Source organism: Olea europaea, chromosome 8 (genome assembly GCF_002742605.1).
Source record: "Olea europaea var. sylvestris chromosome 8, O_europaea_v1, whole genome shotgun sequence".
NCBI lineage: Eukaryota > Viridiplantae > Streptophyta > Magnoliopsida > Lamiales > Oleaceae > Olea > Olea europaea.
The window spans coordinates 7147165-7166470 of record NC_036244.1 but is presented as its reverse complement, the minus strand read 5'-3'; the positions used below and the strand labels follow the sequence as shown (position 1 = coordinate 7166470).

Here is a 19306-nt window from a genome sequence, read left to right as displayed (position 1 = left end):
CCTCTTATTTTTTTGATTTTGTTTCAATTGGAGGGTGTAGGTATCAAAATTTCAACTGCTAAATCATCTCTTTTCATTATGTTGTTTACAACATATTAAATGTCGTTATAATGACGAAAATTATAGTATTTTATATATTAGTCCCATGTTTATAATAATTTTTCGAAAAATTCCAAAACTAAGCCACTGTTCTATCTCTATTAAAATTATAATTATTTTTTTCTCTTTTCTTATCAACAACACATTCTTTAATAAAATAATATTACACGTAAACTCAAAATGAATTTTTTTTTTAACCACACATTCTTAAAAAAAAACCATTCCAAAACTATAAATCTCAAATAATGGTAAATAATGGGGGCCGAACGGGGCTAAGTGTATTTTTGTAAGTGCCCAATACTATAAAAAAAGAAAAAAATTAAAATAATACACTTAAAACTAATTGTGTCTTTATTAATCATATTAATTACGCTCAAATTCATCCCAAATGTAATGCTACGACCCCTCCTTCCAAATCTAAATATTTTCGCTTGTCAGATTTTTATTATTAACATTTTTCATTTGAATATTTTACACTATGATTATTCATTTTGAGTTATTCAAAATCTATTAGAAAGCTTGCAACATGACTATCATAAATATATTATGGATGAAGTATAAATATTGAAAATTATCTTGCATTAACTATTGAAAGAAAAATCATTATTATTAAAATTTTCTTTTAATTTCTTTTCCGTATCTATATAGTGTAAAAAATTATGAAGTTTAAACCATGATTAATTATTAAGCCCATTCCTTGCAATCATTTTTCAACTTGTTATTATGTACTCGTCATTTATCGATTTTAAATTTGAAATATTTATTTCGAAGTTTGCCGTGAATACTGCAAAAAGATAACAAAAATCTCTTCCAATGAGTGAAGAAACATAGTTCGTAAATAAGTCAAAAGAGTTAATACCAAAACATGAATTAAAAGAAAAAATAACTAATTTGTTGTCCTTAAAAATGTGACATGATGGGTACACTTTGAACTTCAAAAATTTGTTGTTTAATTTAGCATATATAAAAAGATAAGGATACCCAAGTTATTTTGTTGATGAGATTGCATACAAATGAAAACAATGCATTGTCTCTTGCAAGAACTTATAGTACCAATACTAAAAATATTTATAATAGTAATTGGACAATTGTACTCAAAAGTGACATTAGAAGAAATACAAATGAAATAGTGTAAACTTTTTTAAAGAATAGTGACAAAGTATGCCCCTTTTAAATTTCAGCACATTAATTCATATAAAAAAATAAATAAAGTGTTATATCATGTCACTTTTTTATTTAAAGCAAAATTTGAATTCATATTCATATTTAAATTTTCACAAAGAAATTATATGCATCTCTTTAATTTATTCAAAAAGAATTCAAATGAGATGCTACGACTTCTTAAAAAAAGTAACAAAGTGTGTGACTTTCAAATTTATCGCCTTAATTCATGTGCGAAGACTAAATAGAGTGTTATATCATGCTATTTTTTAATTTTAATCAAAATTTGAATTTATATTCGTATTTGATTATTCACAAACACACATGTTTGCATTTATTTAATGGATCCAAAAAGAATATAAATAATATAACTAGTCTGCAACTTTCTTAAAAAAAAAAGTAACATAGAATGTCACTTTTATATTTTAGCACCTTGATTCATAAACAAAAGTCAAATAAAGTGTTAAATTATCTCACTTTTCAATGTAAAGCAAAGTTGAATTCGTATTCATATTTAAATTCAAATTTTCTCAAATACACATATATGTATATCATTAATGGAACCAAAAAGTAGTTGTGCCTCCGCTGATTTCGGATGAAATGGCTCGTCAATCAGGGACTTCACTAGCATATCGTCGATGTAGACTTCGATAAATTTTTCGAGTTGATTAGCTAACGTACAATTCAGTAGCCGTTGATATGTTGCCCCAGCATTTTTTAGTCCAAAATGCATGACCTTGTAGTAGAACGTGCCTCGCTCCATCCAAATTTGTGCATCATTTTCTCTGGGTCAACACCAGTCATGTCAATGTGCGACCGAGGAAAACAATTGTGGTGTTCCATGAGGAACTTGATAAGGCACTGCCTGAGCTCTGGATCTAGCCTTACCTCAGCTGGAGTTTTGTGCTCTAGGAAGTCGGGATGGATTTGTACTTCATCTAGCACTCTCTGGAATCCTTTTGATCACCAAGAATCTCTCTTATTCTCCATTTGGTTGGAAAACGGAGTACTTGATGAAATGTTGATGGTACAACCTTCATTTTAAGGATCTAGGGCCTTTCCAAGATAACATTATATGCTGACGGGCTATCCATTAAAAGGAATCGGGTGTGGAGGTTAACTTTTTTTGCATAAATAGGCAAAACAATCTCGCCTAGAGTATTCTTTTGTTCACCACTGAAACCAACTAGCACTGTCATCCGACGTGTAATGTTTTCATCTAGAATTTCCATAGTCTTAATGGTTTCCAGGAAAAGTATGTTTGCACTGCTATCGTTGTCTATCAAGATGCGTTTGGTCAAGTAGTTGGCGATGTTCAAAGACATGACCAAAGCATCATGGTGTGGGTTAAGTAGCTGTGCCTCAGAGATCGTAAAGCTAATGATCTGTGGTGAGTCTGACTCGCTTACTTGGTTCAGACTCTAGAAGAGGTGAGTCGCTCAACACGCATGCCTTCGTGTCGCTGCCCTTGTTATCCTACTAACTTCTGAACCGCCAGTGATGAAGTTAATAGTTCAATCATGTGACGGTGCGGTCGTTGGTACAAAGCCTTGCTTACCATACAGTTGTTATCATCTGGCAAAATTCTCTTTTTCTTTATCAATGAAAACATCCGTGGGACATCCCTCCTTCGATAGCTCTATTATTTCCAACCTTAGGGCAATGCAATCATATGTGCGGTGGCCATGGTCGGCGTGAAACTCACACCATTTATTTTTATCTCATTGGTCACTAGAGCTTCTCATTTTTCTGGGCCAATTTACTATGCTGCCTATCCCCTTTAGCACCACAATTAGTTCCTTTGACTTAATAGAGAGGTTGTATTGAGGGACCCCAACCTTTGTTCTCACAGAAGGGTGCTCAGTTGGTCTGGGTAGCTCTCTGCACTTGGTGTCTCTCTTGTTCGAAGGGCTTTTTTTTCACCCTGTTTTGTTGTCGCAGTTCTTCTAGGGGGTTAACGTCTGGTGAAATTAAATTTAGCATCATTCTCTTCCCATTTAATCTGATCTGTAGCTCTAGCCAAGGCGTCCTCTATCGTACTAAATGGATATTTGGTCAATTCTTTATACAAATCAATATCTAGGAGGAGTGCCTTTCGAAAAGCAAAAATAGCAGTTTGTTGTTGCGGCTAGGAATGGAAACTTTCTCTCGATCAAATCATCTGACAAATTCCCACAATGATTCATTTCCTCTCTGGACTATATGATGGAGATCATCGGATCGCTTCTCAAGTTTTCTGCTGCTTGCAAACTGTTCAACAAAAGTATTAGCTAGTTGTGCGAACGACGATATAAAATAATTAAGAAGGTTTGTTTACCACTGTGGGCTTGGTCCCACAAGATTGGAGTCGAACCCTTGCACATGTAAGCCTCTCGACTGTCTCTTGGTATATCGACGGTAAACGTTCTCTGTCTATATTGAGCTATATGATTGTTCGGATCGATTGTCCCATTATAGAGCTTCATGTTGGGAAGCTGAACTTTTTGGGCATTTCCCACCAAGGCAATTGCGTCGACAAAGGGAGAGTCGGTGAAACAACTGGCTACACTCTTTTTGATAGGTGCTGGCATCCTTGGGATACGTTAGACCATGGCTTTGATCGTCGCTAACTTTCGTACGAACTCTGGATCCTGTCCATTAGTAGGCTATGGTTGTGCACCTTCTAACCTTCCATTAAGCGGTGTGGCAAATTATACATTTGAATCAATGCTCCTCTAGATTTGACTAAATATTTTAGTGATATTTCAATGTAGGATATTAGTCAATTGTCAATTTTAAGTGATACTAGTTTAGTTATTATTTTCATTAAAAATCATAGCTTCAACAAGATTATAATCACAAGTAATATCAATTTAAACAATGTAAATTATTTTTGGACATATTAATTATTAGTTTTTGATGTTATAAAACAAATTACTATAGTTATTTTTATCTTATTTTAATTAATAAAGAAATAAATCTCTTTGAATATTTCAATTAGTAATATTATACTATTATCTAATATTATTTATTATTTGAAAATTAAGTGAAGCATAATATAAGTTTCAAAATGCAAAAAAAAATTATGTTTACTAGATTATGATATAATATATAAAATATATTATATTATATTATATTATTATAATAAATCGGATCGGATCGACCTATATCTATATTTGCTCCATTTAGTTAACGAATTATCAAATTCGGATCTTAATCGGATTATCGGACTGAGATCCTAAATCTATCTCCCATTAATTTCAGTGGATTCAGATAAAAATCCAATCCATTGACAGCTCTAGCTGGACGGTTGCAATGGTTGGCAGAGCGGTAGCATGACTTAAGTTGTCTCTCTTTGCGTTGTTGCTTCCACCTCTTGACGAATCATTTGTTTTGCTTCTTGACGAGCCATTTCATTTGAAGCATAATCAGCGGAACCGTCCGTACGATGAATTCCAGAAGTTCGTGACATAGTGAGGATGATTGGTAAATAGTAATGGTAAGAGTCCTGTCTGTAAGAATGATTGCTAGTGCTTAACAGTGGGTGCCAAATTGTAGACAATAGATTCTACGATCAAGAAAACTGGATCAAGTAAACAACCAGCAATCCTACGGGACTCGAGAAAAATGAAATAAAGAAGAAAGACTGCAAAAGATCTTAAGAGGACACCGGTGTTGTGCCGATCAAAGACCCTCTGATGGTCAAGTTAGTAAAACTCGTTAAAAATTGTATGAATACTAGATGTAAAGAAAGAAAAGGTAACTCAGAGTGGAGTAGAGTAGATTGAGATACTCGAACGCTTGACTGACCATGGAATTTATAGGAGTGAGATAATTGTCTAAGTAGAATTGGTGGGGATTCTCCAAGATTTCATAGTTGCTTGGAGCTAAATCTAATCCAATCTGTTCGGTTGAGATATCAAAGTCGTTTACAGATAACTCTTAATGGATCAGTGTAAGTCACAACGTGATTTATTTTGAAAATAAATTATTGGAGGTTTCAAATTGACATGTGGGTCTTGGACCACGTAATCTGATCGATCGTTATATTGAGTTGGGCCAAGGATAGTGTGGTTGGACCGTCTGTGGACCCTATTTTATGGTTTGAACCGTTTGGACTAGTGGATTAATTTTTACCACGACACTTGATAAGGAAGGTTTAAGCATCAAATTTTCAACTGCTTAATTGCCTCTTTTCATATATATTTTTTATACTTACGAAATATGATTACATTGATTAAATTGAGTATTTTATTTAACCCTATGTTTTTTTTTTTTTTAAATCGCAAAATTTAGGGTATTTCTATAAGTTCTCCGACTTTAGGGGGGTTTTTTAAATGGATTAAGTCAAACTTGCAAACTGGCTTGTTGGTCCTTCGAGGATTAACTACCCATGTTGAGACTCGTAATTAGCTATATAAGATTAGAAAATTTCAGACTGAACCTATTTTTATATCTAATACCCTACATCTCAACTTTCAATTTCTTAAATCAAATACAAAGAATTTTTATTCAAAAATCAGATATATCCATTGAATCCACCCACATGCAATTCTTCCTTGGCCACCCCATTCCATCTTATATTCTTCATTCTCTCTATATATTCATTTTTGAAACAATCATTCTCTCAGCACCCTAGTCCCACACCATTCCACCTCACCCACCATATCTTACCTTATCTCTTACTTTCTCTTTACAAATCCTATTTCTTTGGCTTTCTCGATACAGCAGCCATTCTACTTTTTAATATCCACCAATTCAATTTCCAAATCTAAGTAAGCAACATAAGAAATTAATTAATTCTTTTGTGTGTGATATGAGAGTGGCTCATGTTATGGCAAATAGTGGCATTGGAATAGCGTGCGTGAGTGTGATCCGACTAGAGATAGTGATAAAGTCGAATGTGCTAGTGGTTATGGCTGGAGTGCAAGTGTGATGGATTGCGGTGTATAGATCTGTGTGGATGGTGGTACAACAGTGGTGATGTGGGTGGTGTGGTGGTGCGGAGAACGTACAAATTTGCATCGTGGTGGTGAGGTGGCAGTAGTGTTCTAGGTATAGATCTTCATGGTATGATTAGGGGTGGGCATGAGTTGGACTGAGTTTAAACCATTAATTGGGTTGGATTGATTTGATTTTAGGTTAAACCGACCATGTTGAGTTTGGTTTGGGAATGTTTATAAATTATAAGACATCATATCTTTACTATTGTGTTTATTGTAACCATAATTATATATTATTGTAACCTTAGCTTCTTTAATTACATATTTAATTAATACCATCTATTTTTACAAAAAAATCATAAGTTTCTTAAATTTGAAAGTGTATCTTAAAATAATAGTAAGAGTAATTATATTTATACCACAATTTTATTTCTTGCACCATCTTTTAATAGTGGTTATGGCTATTAATTTTTACTCATATAGCACTTACATTCCTAACATTTTTCACGTTACTTTTATCCTCAAATTTTCTATCAGTTAATACCTTTTGTATTTGATGAAAGTTTTATATGTAAAAGTCCGTTGAAATAACATAAAATAATTTAATTTTTTGTCATATTTTTAAAAATAAATATATAATATATATATATTCCTAATTTCGAAGCATGAATTTTATTTATTTTTTAAATAAATCATCATCAAAGATGATATATACTAATTAATGAAAGGTTGAATATAAGAATTCGACGAAAAAAATTTAAGAAAATAATTGTTATAATGAGCAAAGATTGATGAGTTTAATTACAATTAAAATATGGTGTATCATATAAAATTGTGGTGATAATATAATGACCCTTTATGATAATGACGTAATTTTCCTCACTTTTATATCATTAATGGACCTAAAGAACCTTTCTTTGATGGTCATTATTTTGCCAATGATAATAATAATATTATTATTAATAATAGTTTTTTGAATAGCAAGTTTTGAAATCATGCTTCAAAAACAGAAATCTTTAACAGACAACATATGACAGGAATTGACTGAAAAATAGAAAGAGAATAAAAAAAACAATTCAATCATCTGCGATTACAACGTAGGTAAAAATTCTGTAAAGAATTTTCTGTACTCATGACTTTTTTCGTTTTAAATAATGTATGGATAAAATGTAGTGAAAAATTATGAAGTTAGGTGTAAATATTTTATTTGTATGAATGCAATTAAGAATGAGTGAGAATCATGAGTTGTTTTAAAGGTCCTCATTGAAAGCATTTAAAGTAGAGAAACTGTGAACGCGAGTTTAGTTCAGGATTACAGTCTAACAAGCACGAGACATACCGTTGAACGCGACTTAGTTCAGGGAAAGAAGGTTACAGTCTTAAGACTCTTAACAAGTTCTACCATTGTAATTCGTATGCGTAGGAGAATCCCAAAAATGGTTCAGATTGGTTCAAATTCTCGCTCGGGTGAGTACTTAGCAACATAAATTTGATTTACCCCTTTTCATAATTTCAACACGCTTGAATATCACTGTTTCTATTTCAAGCAAAAATAAAAACAAAATAAAGAAGAAAGAAAACCAAACATTGTTTTTGAATTATGGGATATGTGTTTCAGTTTAACAATTAAAGATTGAATCTATTTTTATACGTTTTGTGTTTCTTTGTATTTTTATTCTTTTCATAATTTTCTATATATTATTTTGAGTAATTTGTGCTATTGAAAGCTAAGAATGGTAAATCTTCGTATATATTGCTATCACGATACTTTGCAATCGTATTGTTGCTTGCAGCCATTAGTAGACTCGAATATTTTTGTTGAAAAACAATATTTGTTTCTAACCTCGTAGTTAGTTTCTGTACAAGTTGTCAATTTATTACATATTTACTTTGTGGGTTTTGTTTCTTTTTTCTCTTCTTTTCGTTTTTTTGGTAACTTTTGTACTTTACTGGGCAGTGGTTGAACACAAGAGAGTAGTAATAGAGAGCACCCATGATGAGAAGCTTGTTGGGATATTGCATGAAATGGGCTCTCCCGAGCTTGTAATTATATGCCATGGTTTCCGTTCCTCGAAGGTTCGCAATTTTGATCTAGAAAATTATCTGTGCAATGTAAGAGATATAATTCTCAATTTTTGTGTTCCATCCGCGTCTCAGGATCGAATTCCTATGGTGAACCTTGCGGCTGCTTTTGAAAAAGAAGGAATTAGTGCCTTCCGCTTTGACTTTGCTGGCAATGGGTATGTGTTGAAGCTAGTTACTCATAATATAAGCAGTTTAACAACACATCATATCTGTAATCTATCACTTATTCTTGTTCTCTTCCTAAATTGTTTATCCTGTTGAAATTTTATATTAATGATCATAAAATTATTCTTCCATTGAAATTGAAATTAGAAATTAGATGTATCTAGCTGTAAATGAAGTAGATATTCTTACTCTTATGGTTGCTTTTAGATTATCATGTTTTTGTTCTTGATATATGTCGAGATTAGGTACTGAAAACTTATAAATTTTATGCTTCATAAAATGTGGGTTCTTTGCCAGCTGCACGTGTTTCTTTCCTCTGGAAGCAGTTATATCCTAGAAACAAATTCTCATGATTTTATTTTTTTCAACATTATTTCTTTGCTTTCACAGTAAAGAAAAGGGAGGTGTCTTAGATAGGATTGCTTCGTTACTTTCATTGTCAGTGAATATGTGATCCTATTGTGCATGACTCACTATTTCTTCTTTAAGTGTATTTAGTCTTTATCTATTGTCTCGTTCTCCTGAAAAATAATCAGGTTATCGTTTTTCATTTAGATGAAAACCCGAGTCCTTGGTGGATACTGATGTTTTATTCAATTTTCCATTTGCTTGGGTGACCGGAGGCAACATATCCACTTCTGTGTAATCTTAATTATATTAGTTTCTCAAAGTTGTGGGATGCTCTAGGTTGTTACCTATACATTTTTTTCCCCAAACTTTTTCAACAGAATTCCTGATTGCTTAGCATCTGACAATTTCTACTTTTACACACCTAAGATTTATTTTACTTTGTCTGCAAAATAAAGTGTAAACTTATGGTCTAGAAAGGGTTGGTACTGGCATGCAGTATTACTTGTAGCGTGCCAAAAAAAAACCTTTGGGACTCACACTCAGAGGTGGCCTTAAGTTCAATTGGGTTGATCTAACTAAAGCTAAACTATAACTGTGATAGGCACCATGTTTTCGTCTTCCCAAAGACATGACTTGTCTCTGAAAGCTTACGATGGGTCCAAGGTTTACCAAGTATCTTGTTCATTAATAAGCAGGTTCCTTGAAATTGCTTCACAAACATGCTTAGATCCTCCATTTACCCGAGACTTGTGGAGTTACTAATAAAGAAATATTCTCGACTTATCAGGGAAAGTGAAGGAACGTTTCAGTATGGTAACTACCGTAGAGAAGCTGAAGATCTAAGAGCCGTGGTCGAACATTTTCAAGGGGAGAAACGATGCATAGTGGCAATTATTGGGCACAGCAAAGGTGTGCTAGATATATCTCTGCAAACTGAACTTTTCGGTTTTTTCCCCCCTTTTCTTTTCTTAGATTTTGTATTTTTTTTCTCCTTTTTCAATTTTCATGAGGCTGGGCTTTGATGGGTGGGGGTGGGGATGTGTAGGACGCTAAGAGAGCTATGAGCATAGGAAATCTACGTGAGATTTTTGAAGTACTTACAAAAACTTTTAGAGTTCTAAAGACCATTCTTTTTTGTTCTATAAATCTTCCCAAAGACATGACTTGTCTCTGAAAGCTTACGATGGGTCCAAGGTTTACCAAGTATCTTGTTCATTAATAAGCAGGTTCCTTGAAATTGCTTCACAAACATGCTTAGATCCTCCATTTACCCGAGACTTGTGGAGTTACTAATAAAGAAATATTCTCAACTTATCAGGGAAAGTGAAGGAACGTTTCAGTATGGTAACTACCGTAGAGAAGCTGAAGACCTAAGAGCCGTGGACAAACATTTTCAAGGGGAGAAACAATGCATAGTGGCAATTATTGGGCACAGCAAAGGTGTGCTAGATATATCTCTGCAAACTGAACTTTTCGGTTTTTTCCCCCCTTTTCTTTTCTTAGATTTTGTATTTTTTTTCTCCTTTTTCAATTTTCATGAGGCTGGGCTTTGATGGGTGGGGGTGGGGATGTGTAGGACGCTAAGAGAGCTATGAGCATAGGAAATCTACGTGTGAGATTTTTGAAGTACTTACAAAAACTTTTAGAGTTCTAAAGACCATTCTTGTTTGTTCTATAAAAGTATTTTCTGTACATTTGAATTTTTTGTCGATTGAAAATTATCTAATTTTATACTTCTCATGATAACATATAAATTAAGTGAGAATAATATTTTATTCCACTTGAAATCTACACATTGTGAATTCTGTAAACGCTCCGTGCTGCAGCCTACAATTACTTTCTGGGTGGTTTACTCTCAGGACCTTTTGATACATTTTCCACTTATCAGTTTGAAGAAAAATTCCTGTTCAAGGAAGTCTTCCAATTATTGCACAAATACAGTGTATTGTTTCACGTTAAAGAATTCTGCTTCTTAGAGCTTACAAGTGTCAACTATTTATGTTTATGCGAATGGACTTTCTTTCTGTGCTTCCTTTCCTAAAATATTGCCGTATGGTTGGATGACATTCTTACAGGAGGTAATGCTGTGCTTCTTTATGCTTCTTGGTATAATGACATACAAACAGTGGTAAATATTGCTGGGCGTTATAATCTAAAGAGAGGAATTGAAGGTCGCTTGGGTAAGGACTTCCAAAAGAACATTGAGCAAAATGGATTCATTGATGTTAAAAATAGAAGAGGTACGTATTATTTTTGTTTCACTGACATATCTGCATCACTTCAGTTAATGTTTTACTGCCAGTTACATAAATACTTTGCATCACGAACTTTCGTCTTCTCAATTATCTAAATATGTCCCATAAACGTTTCAAGATAAATAATGTTGAAAGGTACTTAGATTTATTTGCAACCTTTGAGGGGCCGCTTTTTACTTTCCATTCACTTGGATTTCTTTTGTTTCATCAATTTTGTTCGGTTCCTCTTTTTCTTCCGAAAAAAGGAAAGGAGAAGGATCTTCTTCGCGGGATCTCTCATGTTCCTATTTAGTCCCCTTCATTTCGGAAGTTAGTATAACTCTAAGTATTACTTTTATACAAAGTCTCTTGTTTTCACCTAGGATTCTTGCTAAAGAAACCTAGTTCCAAATAAAAAGAAAATGGAATTCTTATTTTATGTGTAGAATTTCTAACTTTTTATTTTTTAAATTATATTTATTATTCTAAATTCTTTAGATATCTATATAAATTTCCTTTTATACGGATATTAGTGACATGTTTAGTACGGAAGACCGTACAAAACAAGGAGAAAAGTTACAATTTTGTTTGTTATACCGTTCAGTTTTGTCCAGTCTCTTACATAACAAACCCGCATAAGAAGTTTTAAAAAACAGGTAGTTCTCATTTGCATATCTTTAGAAGGATTCATATGCCATATCTGTCATTTTTCTAGGGAAGATTGAATATCGTGTGACGAAGGAAAGTTTGATGGACCGTCTAGCAACAGATATGCATGCTGCATGTCAGTCTATTCATCCAAGCTGCAGGTTCGGAATAGCATCGGACATAGTTAGTTATTGATATATTGTTTATTGTGAATTCTAGTATTTCCTGTTCTTCATATATAAATGAAACATCAAATCAATTTACTTTGGCAGGTGAAGGCATCCAGTATTTCTTGTTCCTAGTATTTCTAGTATTGTCATTCTTATGTTGCTAATAAGGGTTAACAAAATATTCGTGCTTCTATGCACTTTTGCATGTACATACACAATGGATAATATTTTAATTTCTTTTTTATCCTTTAATACTGTCTAATACCAGATAGTCTAACTTAGCAAACTTGTTAGCAGGGTATTAACCGTTCATGGTACGTTGGATGAATTTGTGCCTGTTGAAGATGCAATGGAATTTGCCAAATATATACCAAATCACAAGCTACAAATTGTTGAAGGAGCTGATCATGAGTACACTTCACATCAAGAAGAGTTGGCTTCTATTGTGCTGGATTTTGTGATGGCGAGTCTATATAAAGACAAGTGTGTTTCTAAAACATCGTTGTCTTGTTCAAAAACTGATAAATTGATCGATTCACGCCTTTGAATCTTGAATATATGTGAGCAAAAGATTGAATTGCACATTAACTTGAATGACAAAAATATTATGAGGGTCTTTCGTCTGTATAGTTAAACATTTAAACATGATAAGCATTAATGCTCTTGTTCTTATTATTGTTGAGTGACTCATAATCGATAACATTGTTTGTGGTGAATCTTACAGTGTCAGTATAGCTAGGGGTGGACTCAGAAATTTTTTCCAGTATGGGTGATATTGCTAAAGGTCAAAAAGAAAAAAAAAAAAAAAAAAAAAAAAAAACAACATTATAACACAAATGTTATACCAAAAATGAAATACTTTTCAATTGTTCTTTACGAGTTTTCATACTTTGATATTTTAATACAATCACTTCATTATCAATATTTAAGAATATATCTTTCTTCACGTAAACAACAAGACTATCATTCACCGCCACTTCCTCAATCCTATTGCGCAAAATCAAAAGCTTGTAAACCAGTAGATATACTCTAATTTTATTTATCAAAACTAACTTTCGTGTGAGAGCATTTTGTTCAATTCTAATAGATAATTTATTTTAGCATCAGAAGCAACTTCATAGATAGAATCGGAATGGATGAACTTCAGTTGAATAAAAATCTCAGTTCCATATCGTACTGAGAGGGATCGACATTGAGCTTGTTTTGTAAATTATGGTAAATTTTCGTGTATAATGTACTTTCTATTACGAAAATTGAAAAACCACCTTGTATAGTACTTGTTCATTTCCATAGAAATCACCAAAATAACAAATCAAGATTACAACAATATTTGCTTCACAAAGCTGAAATTTTAATTATAAAAAAATATATATATAGTTGAAATTTGGTTCAACCCACTGGGCAAGATTTATTTTCAAAAAAAAGTTTTAAAGCCGGGTGTTACGTCGGTCGGTCTCAACATGCAAATAGATTTTTCTTATCATGCTTAAAAAAATTATAGATTTAGTAACAAAAAAATTATTCTAAAAGTATTAAATCAAAATAAGATTTGTCAATTAAAACGTGCATTAATTTAACGAAAACGAAATTAAACATACGTAAATATATTTATCGATTCAAAGTAATTGATATAAAAAATATTTCTTTGTTCAACTTTCAGTAAATTACTTAAATTTTGAGGTTGGAGCGGATGAGAGATGAGAGAAATTTTATCTGTATTGAGATAAAGAGATAGAAAAAGTTATCTGATTTTGAAATTTTAAGTGAGAAGTGTTTAATTTTCACTTGTTAACTAAAATAGTAATAATATATTTTAAATAGAACAATATTTTATAATTGTACAACATATTTAAGGACATCTTTATCTTTTAAAAATGCCATTGTGAAAACTTTCAATTGTTCAAAAGTCGAAGTGAAAATTGAATGGTTTGACTAAGCCAACCTTAAAAGTACCCCCAAACTTCACTTAGGCTATCCATGATCATGATCATATAAGACTATCCAACTCATATAAGTACACATAAAACAATACAATATTTTTGGAAAAAAATAAAAATAAATACTATTTTGAAAAGAAAATAAACCACGCGTAAATTTAAAAAAAAAATAATAATAATAATGATGTGATAGGCCTAAACTTGAATTGACATTTTCCTCAATATGACCGTGAAATGAGTTTTAGGAAAGTTAGCAACACTCGTCGTGTCATGTAATGATGCCTATATTATCACTTAAAATATATCTTCCTCTATTGTTCTTTGCTTGTACTACAAAATATTTTTAAGATACTTGGAAAGAAAAATGACAATTAAATACCAATATAATCACACGAAGGTTAAGGCTAATCCTTTATTAATTGTGAGTGTGGGATGAGAGAATTCGAATTTCTTGAAGTTTTCAAGGTTATAACGTGGAAGAGAGCTAGGCGTCCGCCTGGTCCATTCCCTACCTGTTTTATCATGATTTTTCATGGTGTTGTGATCGTTAGCCAAAGAAGATGTGCGACCACATGAAGCTCAAATTTCTCCCCTAAAGAAAAGAGAAAAAGAAATTGGCATAATTGTAATGTTGGAATAATTAATTATTTCATATGTGGGCTTCACATTGGATTGCAAATTTTATGGGTTAGATATATGGCTCATAATGATATTTGAGTTTGAGCCAAATTTATTAAGTGATCAATTGTGCCTTTTACACCTTACATGTTGTAATTAATTTGATGTGGTAATTTAAAGTATGTGGGCCAGAAATAAACCCTAACTAGAATTCTAGTCGTAATGGGACGGCTCAAATTATTTCCTATATATATAAAGGCTAGGTCCCCTCTCCTCTCCATATATTTCATTAGCTTGCCCCATTGATAGCTATCAATTTGTGAGGAGCAAGGAGGGGAAGATCTTGACTGCTATTACAATTATAATTCATATCAACAATGACTTCCACAAGTATGAATTCGTTTCTATTAATTTATTGGATTGTGATTATCGATTCTTAACATGATTAAAACTAAATTCAACAATTAGATCAAAATTCTTCATGAAATTTTTAATTTCACGTTTTTGTGCATGTATATTTTCGTGTGTGCATATGTGTATAATTCAGTAAAGAAGCCGAAGACGTAAGCCATCAAAACGCCACATTCTTCACGCAACATTCTCAACATCCTTCAAGGGTTTCGACAATGGGTTTTCGACCATAGCTTCCTATGTACGAAACTAGTTGGGCTCATTCCAGCAAAAACCCAATCTTTACACCCGCACGATTTTTCTTTACACCCCTGCAATTTTTCGTATCCATCTTTCCACGGCTAGCGGTCGGCGACTGGTGATCGGAGTTTTTTAAAGTTCGGTGAAGATTCTGGTTAGCGCGTGGCGTTTGAGTCGTTTTCAATTGAAAAAGATTATATATATGTTTTTGGACAGATTTTGTTGGAGATTCGTCGGAGTTGAGCTGCGCCGTTGCAATTATGGCCTCATCTTTGTTTGCTAGTCAGAATGAATCTAGCTGGGTCCACATGGGGAAGAAGATTTCGAGTTCGAATTCTCGACTGAATGCAAACCCTAAACCTAATTCTAACCTGAAGAAAAAGCAAAAACAATTCCACCATGTAGCCACCAACGGAGGATCAGCTGGGCGTTATAATGATGATTCCCCCATCGTCACACAGACTGCCTCCGACGATGCTTACTCCTTCAACCAGACCTCGACAAGCTGTAGCGGATTTAATCATGGCGAATATTTGACCTACAATGTCTCATCGTACTCAAAATCATAGCCCCTGTCTGCGATAACAGATGTAAGGGGAGACGGGGGCTCCTCTTGCAAATATTTGATTTTCAAGCCCCTGTCTGCAATTAGAAATTGGGGTTAAGATTGTAAATAATAAAAGGAGGACATGTCATCTAATTTATATAATTAAAAGGGCCTATTAATAATTTTAGACCAGGGGTCATGTTGCAAATTTTTAAATGGGTTTTGACTCTAAAAATTTCAATTTTGACCAAAATTAAAAATTTTATTTTAAAATTGACCCGTTTGAAATAATAATAATAATAATAATTGACAACTTTTATATTTTCGTTAAATGTATAATTATTGTTATTATTTGTTCGTTTAAATTCCGCCTTTTATATATTAAAATTTTGTTGCCAATTTTAGTTCTCAATCACATGTGAATTTTGTCATTCATCAATTAGTGATTATTATTTTGTGATTGAATTTTTCTATGGGCCTTGCAACGATTCTTGTTTTCCCACTAAGAGAAATATTTTGAAATAAAAATAGGTAGTAGCTGCTAAAGTGGCACACTCATTATTAATTATTCGATTTTCTCTACAATAAAAATACATATATTTTTGCCCAACAACTTTTGATTTATTGCATATAATATCTTGCCCAAAGGTGTTATTATATGTAATATTTTTGAAAAATGGCATGAGAAAGTTAACGGCTTATTTTGGTTTAGAAATTTCCTTCTGCCCAAAGGTGTTGGAATTTTGAAAACCAGTGTAATTTTGTTAACTGGCTACATGATGTGTTTTAAGAGTACCTTATAACATATTGTATTGTCGACCTAAAGGTGACTTTACGATGATGCACCTAGGCTCTTACCGTAATAAAATTCATATGTTTCGATTTAAATTACAGATTATCTAATTAATAGCCCATATTAATTAGTTGATATTTCATCATCCATTTGATTGCATGCATTACGTTTGGATGATATTGGCTGTGATATTTTATGTTTCCACAGTTTATAATGCCTCATCTCTTTCGAATCAATTGTTTGCCATTGAAACATTGACTGGGAATAACTATGTGAGATGGAAACGAGACGTAGAAATAGCACTTGGTCTTTTGGGCTTGGATTTTGCAATGGAGAAAAGGCTTGAAAAACCCACAGATAAGAGTACCGTTCAATATGTAGCCGAGCATGAAAAGCGGGAAAGGGCTAACAAACTCTTTTTGAAAATCATTAAGCGATCGATATCTGATTCCATTCTAGGTGCCATTCCTGATAATGAAAATGCCAAAAGTTTTATGGATGCCATAGGAGAAAAATTTGTTGAGTCTGATAAAGCCGAAACTGGGGATCTGATGGATAAATTTATGAGCATGAAATATGATGGTACAAGTGGTGTTAGGGAGCATGTTATGAAAATGATAAATATATCATCTAAGCTAAAGGCTCTTGACATTCCCATTACGGAGCCTTTCCTGATCTATCATGTTTTGAATAGTCTTCCTAGCAAGTTTAATCAGCTTAAGGTTGCTTACAATGCTCAGCGGTATAAGTGGAATTTGAATGACCTCATAGCAGTGTGTGCCCAAGAAGAGTATAGGATGCACCGTGAAACTGTTGAAATTGTGCAATTAGCTTTTCAGCCATCACAGAATAAGGGGCCTTCTCATAATCATAAACCTAAGTTTTGTAAGGGTAATAAGTCTCACCGAAGTCAGCAGAATAAAAATTTTAGTGGTCCCAAAGCAATTATAAAGAAAAATGATCAATGCAAGTTCTGTAAAAAGAAGGGTCACTGGCAGAAAGACTGTTTTAAGTTCAAGACTTGGTTGGAAAAGAAGAAAAGTTCTTCAGGTATTCCCTTGGCCTTAGTTTGTTTTGAGTCTTCTTTAGCAGATGTACCTTTGAATTCTTGGTGGTTAGACTCGAGAGCTAGTATTCATATTGCGAATTCCTTGCAGGGGTTCATAAGCAAACGGAGGCCAAGTGAGAATGAAGTAAGCTTGAGCGTTGAAAATGGATTCCAAGTGAAGATTGAATTCATAGGAATAGTGAAGTTAACTTTAGAGTCTGGTTTTTATCTTGTTTTGGAAAATACAGTTTACGTACCGCAGATGAGACGGAATTTAATTTCTATACCAAAACTTGATGCTTGTGGTTTTACATTTAATTTTGGTAATGGAATGGTTAAGTTATTTAATGATTCTCGTTTGATTGAAAATGGCATTTTATGTGATGGTTTATATAAATTATCTTTGGCTTCTTTTGGTGATGTCTCGTGTGTTACAAATGTATCAAAGAAAAGGGCTTTAATTCGTGAATCATCCTCTATTTTGTGGCATAAGCGATTGGGTCATATTTCTAAGGATGGAATGGAAAGATTAATAAAAGATGAGATACTTCCTTTCTTAGACTTCTCCGATTTTGACACCTGTATAGATTGTATAAGAGGAAAGTTAACTAAGTCTACGAGGAAGGGTTCGACTAGGAATAATGGAATTTTGAACTTAAATCACACTGATATCAGTGGACCTTTGCTTTCCACTATATGTGGGAATAAATATTTCATAACTTTCATTGATGATTTCTCACGATATGGATATGTTTATTTGATTAACGACAAATCACATGCACTTGAGAAATTCAAAGTTTTCAAACTGGAAGTAGATAAACAATGTGGGAAAAGTATCAAAGTTGTAAGATCTGACTGAGGTGGGGAGTACTATGGGAAATATGACGAGTTTGGTCAAAATATGGGTGATTTTGCAAAATTTTTACAAGAGTGTGGAATAGTGCCCCAATACACCATGCCAGGGACACCTGAGCAGAATGGTGTTTCTGAAAGACGTAATCGAACTCTAAAAGATATGGTTAGAAGTACGATGAGTAGAACAAATTTGCCTGAATATTTGTGGGGTGAAGCCTTGAAAACAGCTATGTATATTTTGAATAGAGTTCTAAGTAAAGTTGTTGCAAAGACACCTTTTGAATTATGGAAATGACGTAAGCTAAGTATGGCTCACTTTAAAGTTTGGGGATGCCCAGCTGAGGTTAGGATTTATAATCCATTTGAAAAGAAATTAGAGACTAAATCAACTCCTGGCTACTTTATTGGGTATCCGGATAGATCAAAGGGATATAAGTTTTACTGTCCAAATCGTAGCACTAGAATTGTGGAGTCTATTACTGCTAAGTTTCTGGAGAACGATTTTGGAGATAGTGGGAGTTCCACGCTGAGAGAAATTCTTGTTGAACCTGATCAAGTTGTAGTTCCAATCCCTGTCATACAGGAAAGAGTTGGTTCCCAACCAATTGAAGTTGTTAATGAAGAACCGAGGAACCAAGAGGAATCTCCAATTCCTCAAACAACGATTGAAACGGTTCCTGAACCACAAGTTAGGAGATCACAAAGGGAAAGAAGATCTGCATTGCCCAGTGATTATGTTACATATTTATTGGAGAGCGATTTTAATATCGGGCATATTGTTGATCCTGTAACTTATAATCAAGCATTGACAAGTCCTGAGGTAGATAAATGGATAGCTGCCATGGAAGATGAAATGAATTCCATGGAAAGGAATAAAGTTTGAGATCTTGTTGAACTTCCTCCAGATGCTAAGGCTGTAGATAACAAGTGGATTTTCAAAAGTAAATTAGATTCAAAAGGAAATGTTGAACGAAAGAAAGCAAGATTTTGCAAAAGGCTTCACTCAGCGAGAGGGCATTGAT

The 19306-nt window shown here is 33.3% G+C and overlaps 1 protein-coding gene across 3 annotated transcripts; it reads left to right on the top strand.

Moving 5' to 3' along the window:
* The first annotated feature begins 7502 nt into the window (after positions 1–7502).
* Positions 7503–12545, top strand: LOC111398685. Of its 3 annotated transcripts, XM_023025720.1 has the most exons (8): positions 7503–7649; positions 8140–8258; positions 8340–8422; positions 9385–9478; positions 9571–9692; positions 10859–11023; positions 11733–11826; positions 12133–12545. In XM_023025720.1, exons 3-8 carry the CDS (start codon positions 8419–8421, stop codon positions 12380–12382), a joined length of 729 nt encoding a protein of 242 aa, XP_022881488.1. In that variant the 5' UTR covers positions 7503–7649; positions 8140–8258; positions 8340–8418; the 3' UTR covers positions 12383–12545. The 3 variants fall into 3 exon arrangements, with proteins under 3 accessions (XP_022881488.1, XP_022881487.1, XP_022881486.1); XM_023025719.1 differs by lacking the exons at positions 9385–9478; positions 9571–9692 and adding an exon at positions 10102–10223 and having other exon boundaries at positions 7505–7649; XM_023025718.1 differs by lacking the exon at positions 9385–9478 and having other exon boundaries at positions 7509–7649.
* Positions 12546–19306: the final 6761 nt, after the last annotated feature.

Bases quoted from the DNA above. Each gene is read 5' to 3' on its own strand.
- LOC111398685 (XM_023025719.1), top strand. From the start codon at position 7,598: ATGCGTAGGAGAATCCCAAAAATGGTTCAGATTGGTTCAAATTCTCGC. The intron at 8,259-8,339 runs GTTCGCAATTTT...TCCGCGTCTCAG, and splicing joins ATGGTTTCCGTTCCTCGAAG to GATCGAATTCCTATGGTGAA. The intron at 11,827-12,132 runs GTTCGGAATAGC...ACTTGTTAGCAG, and splicing joins TCTATTCATCCAAGCTGCAG to GGTATTAACCGTTCATGGTA.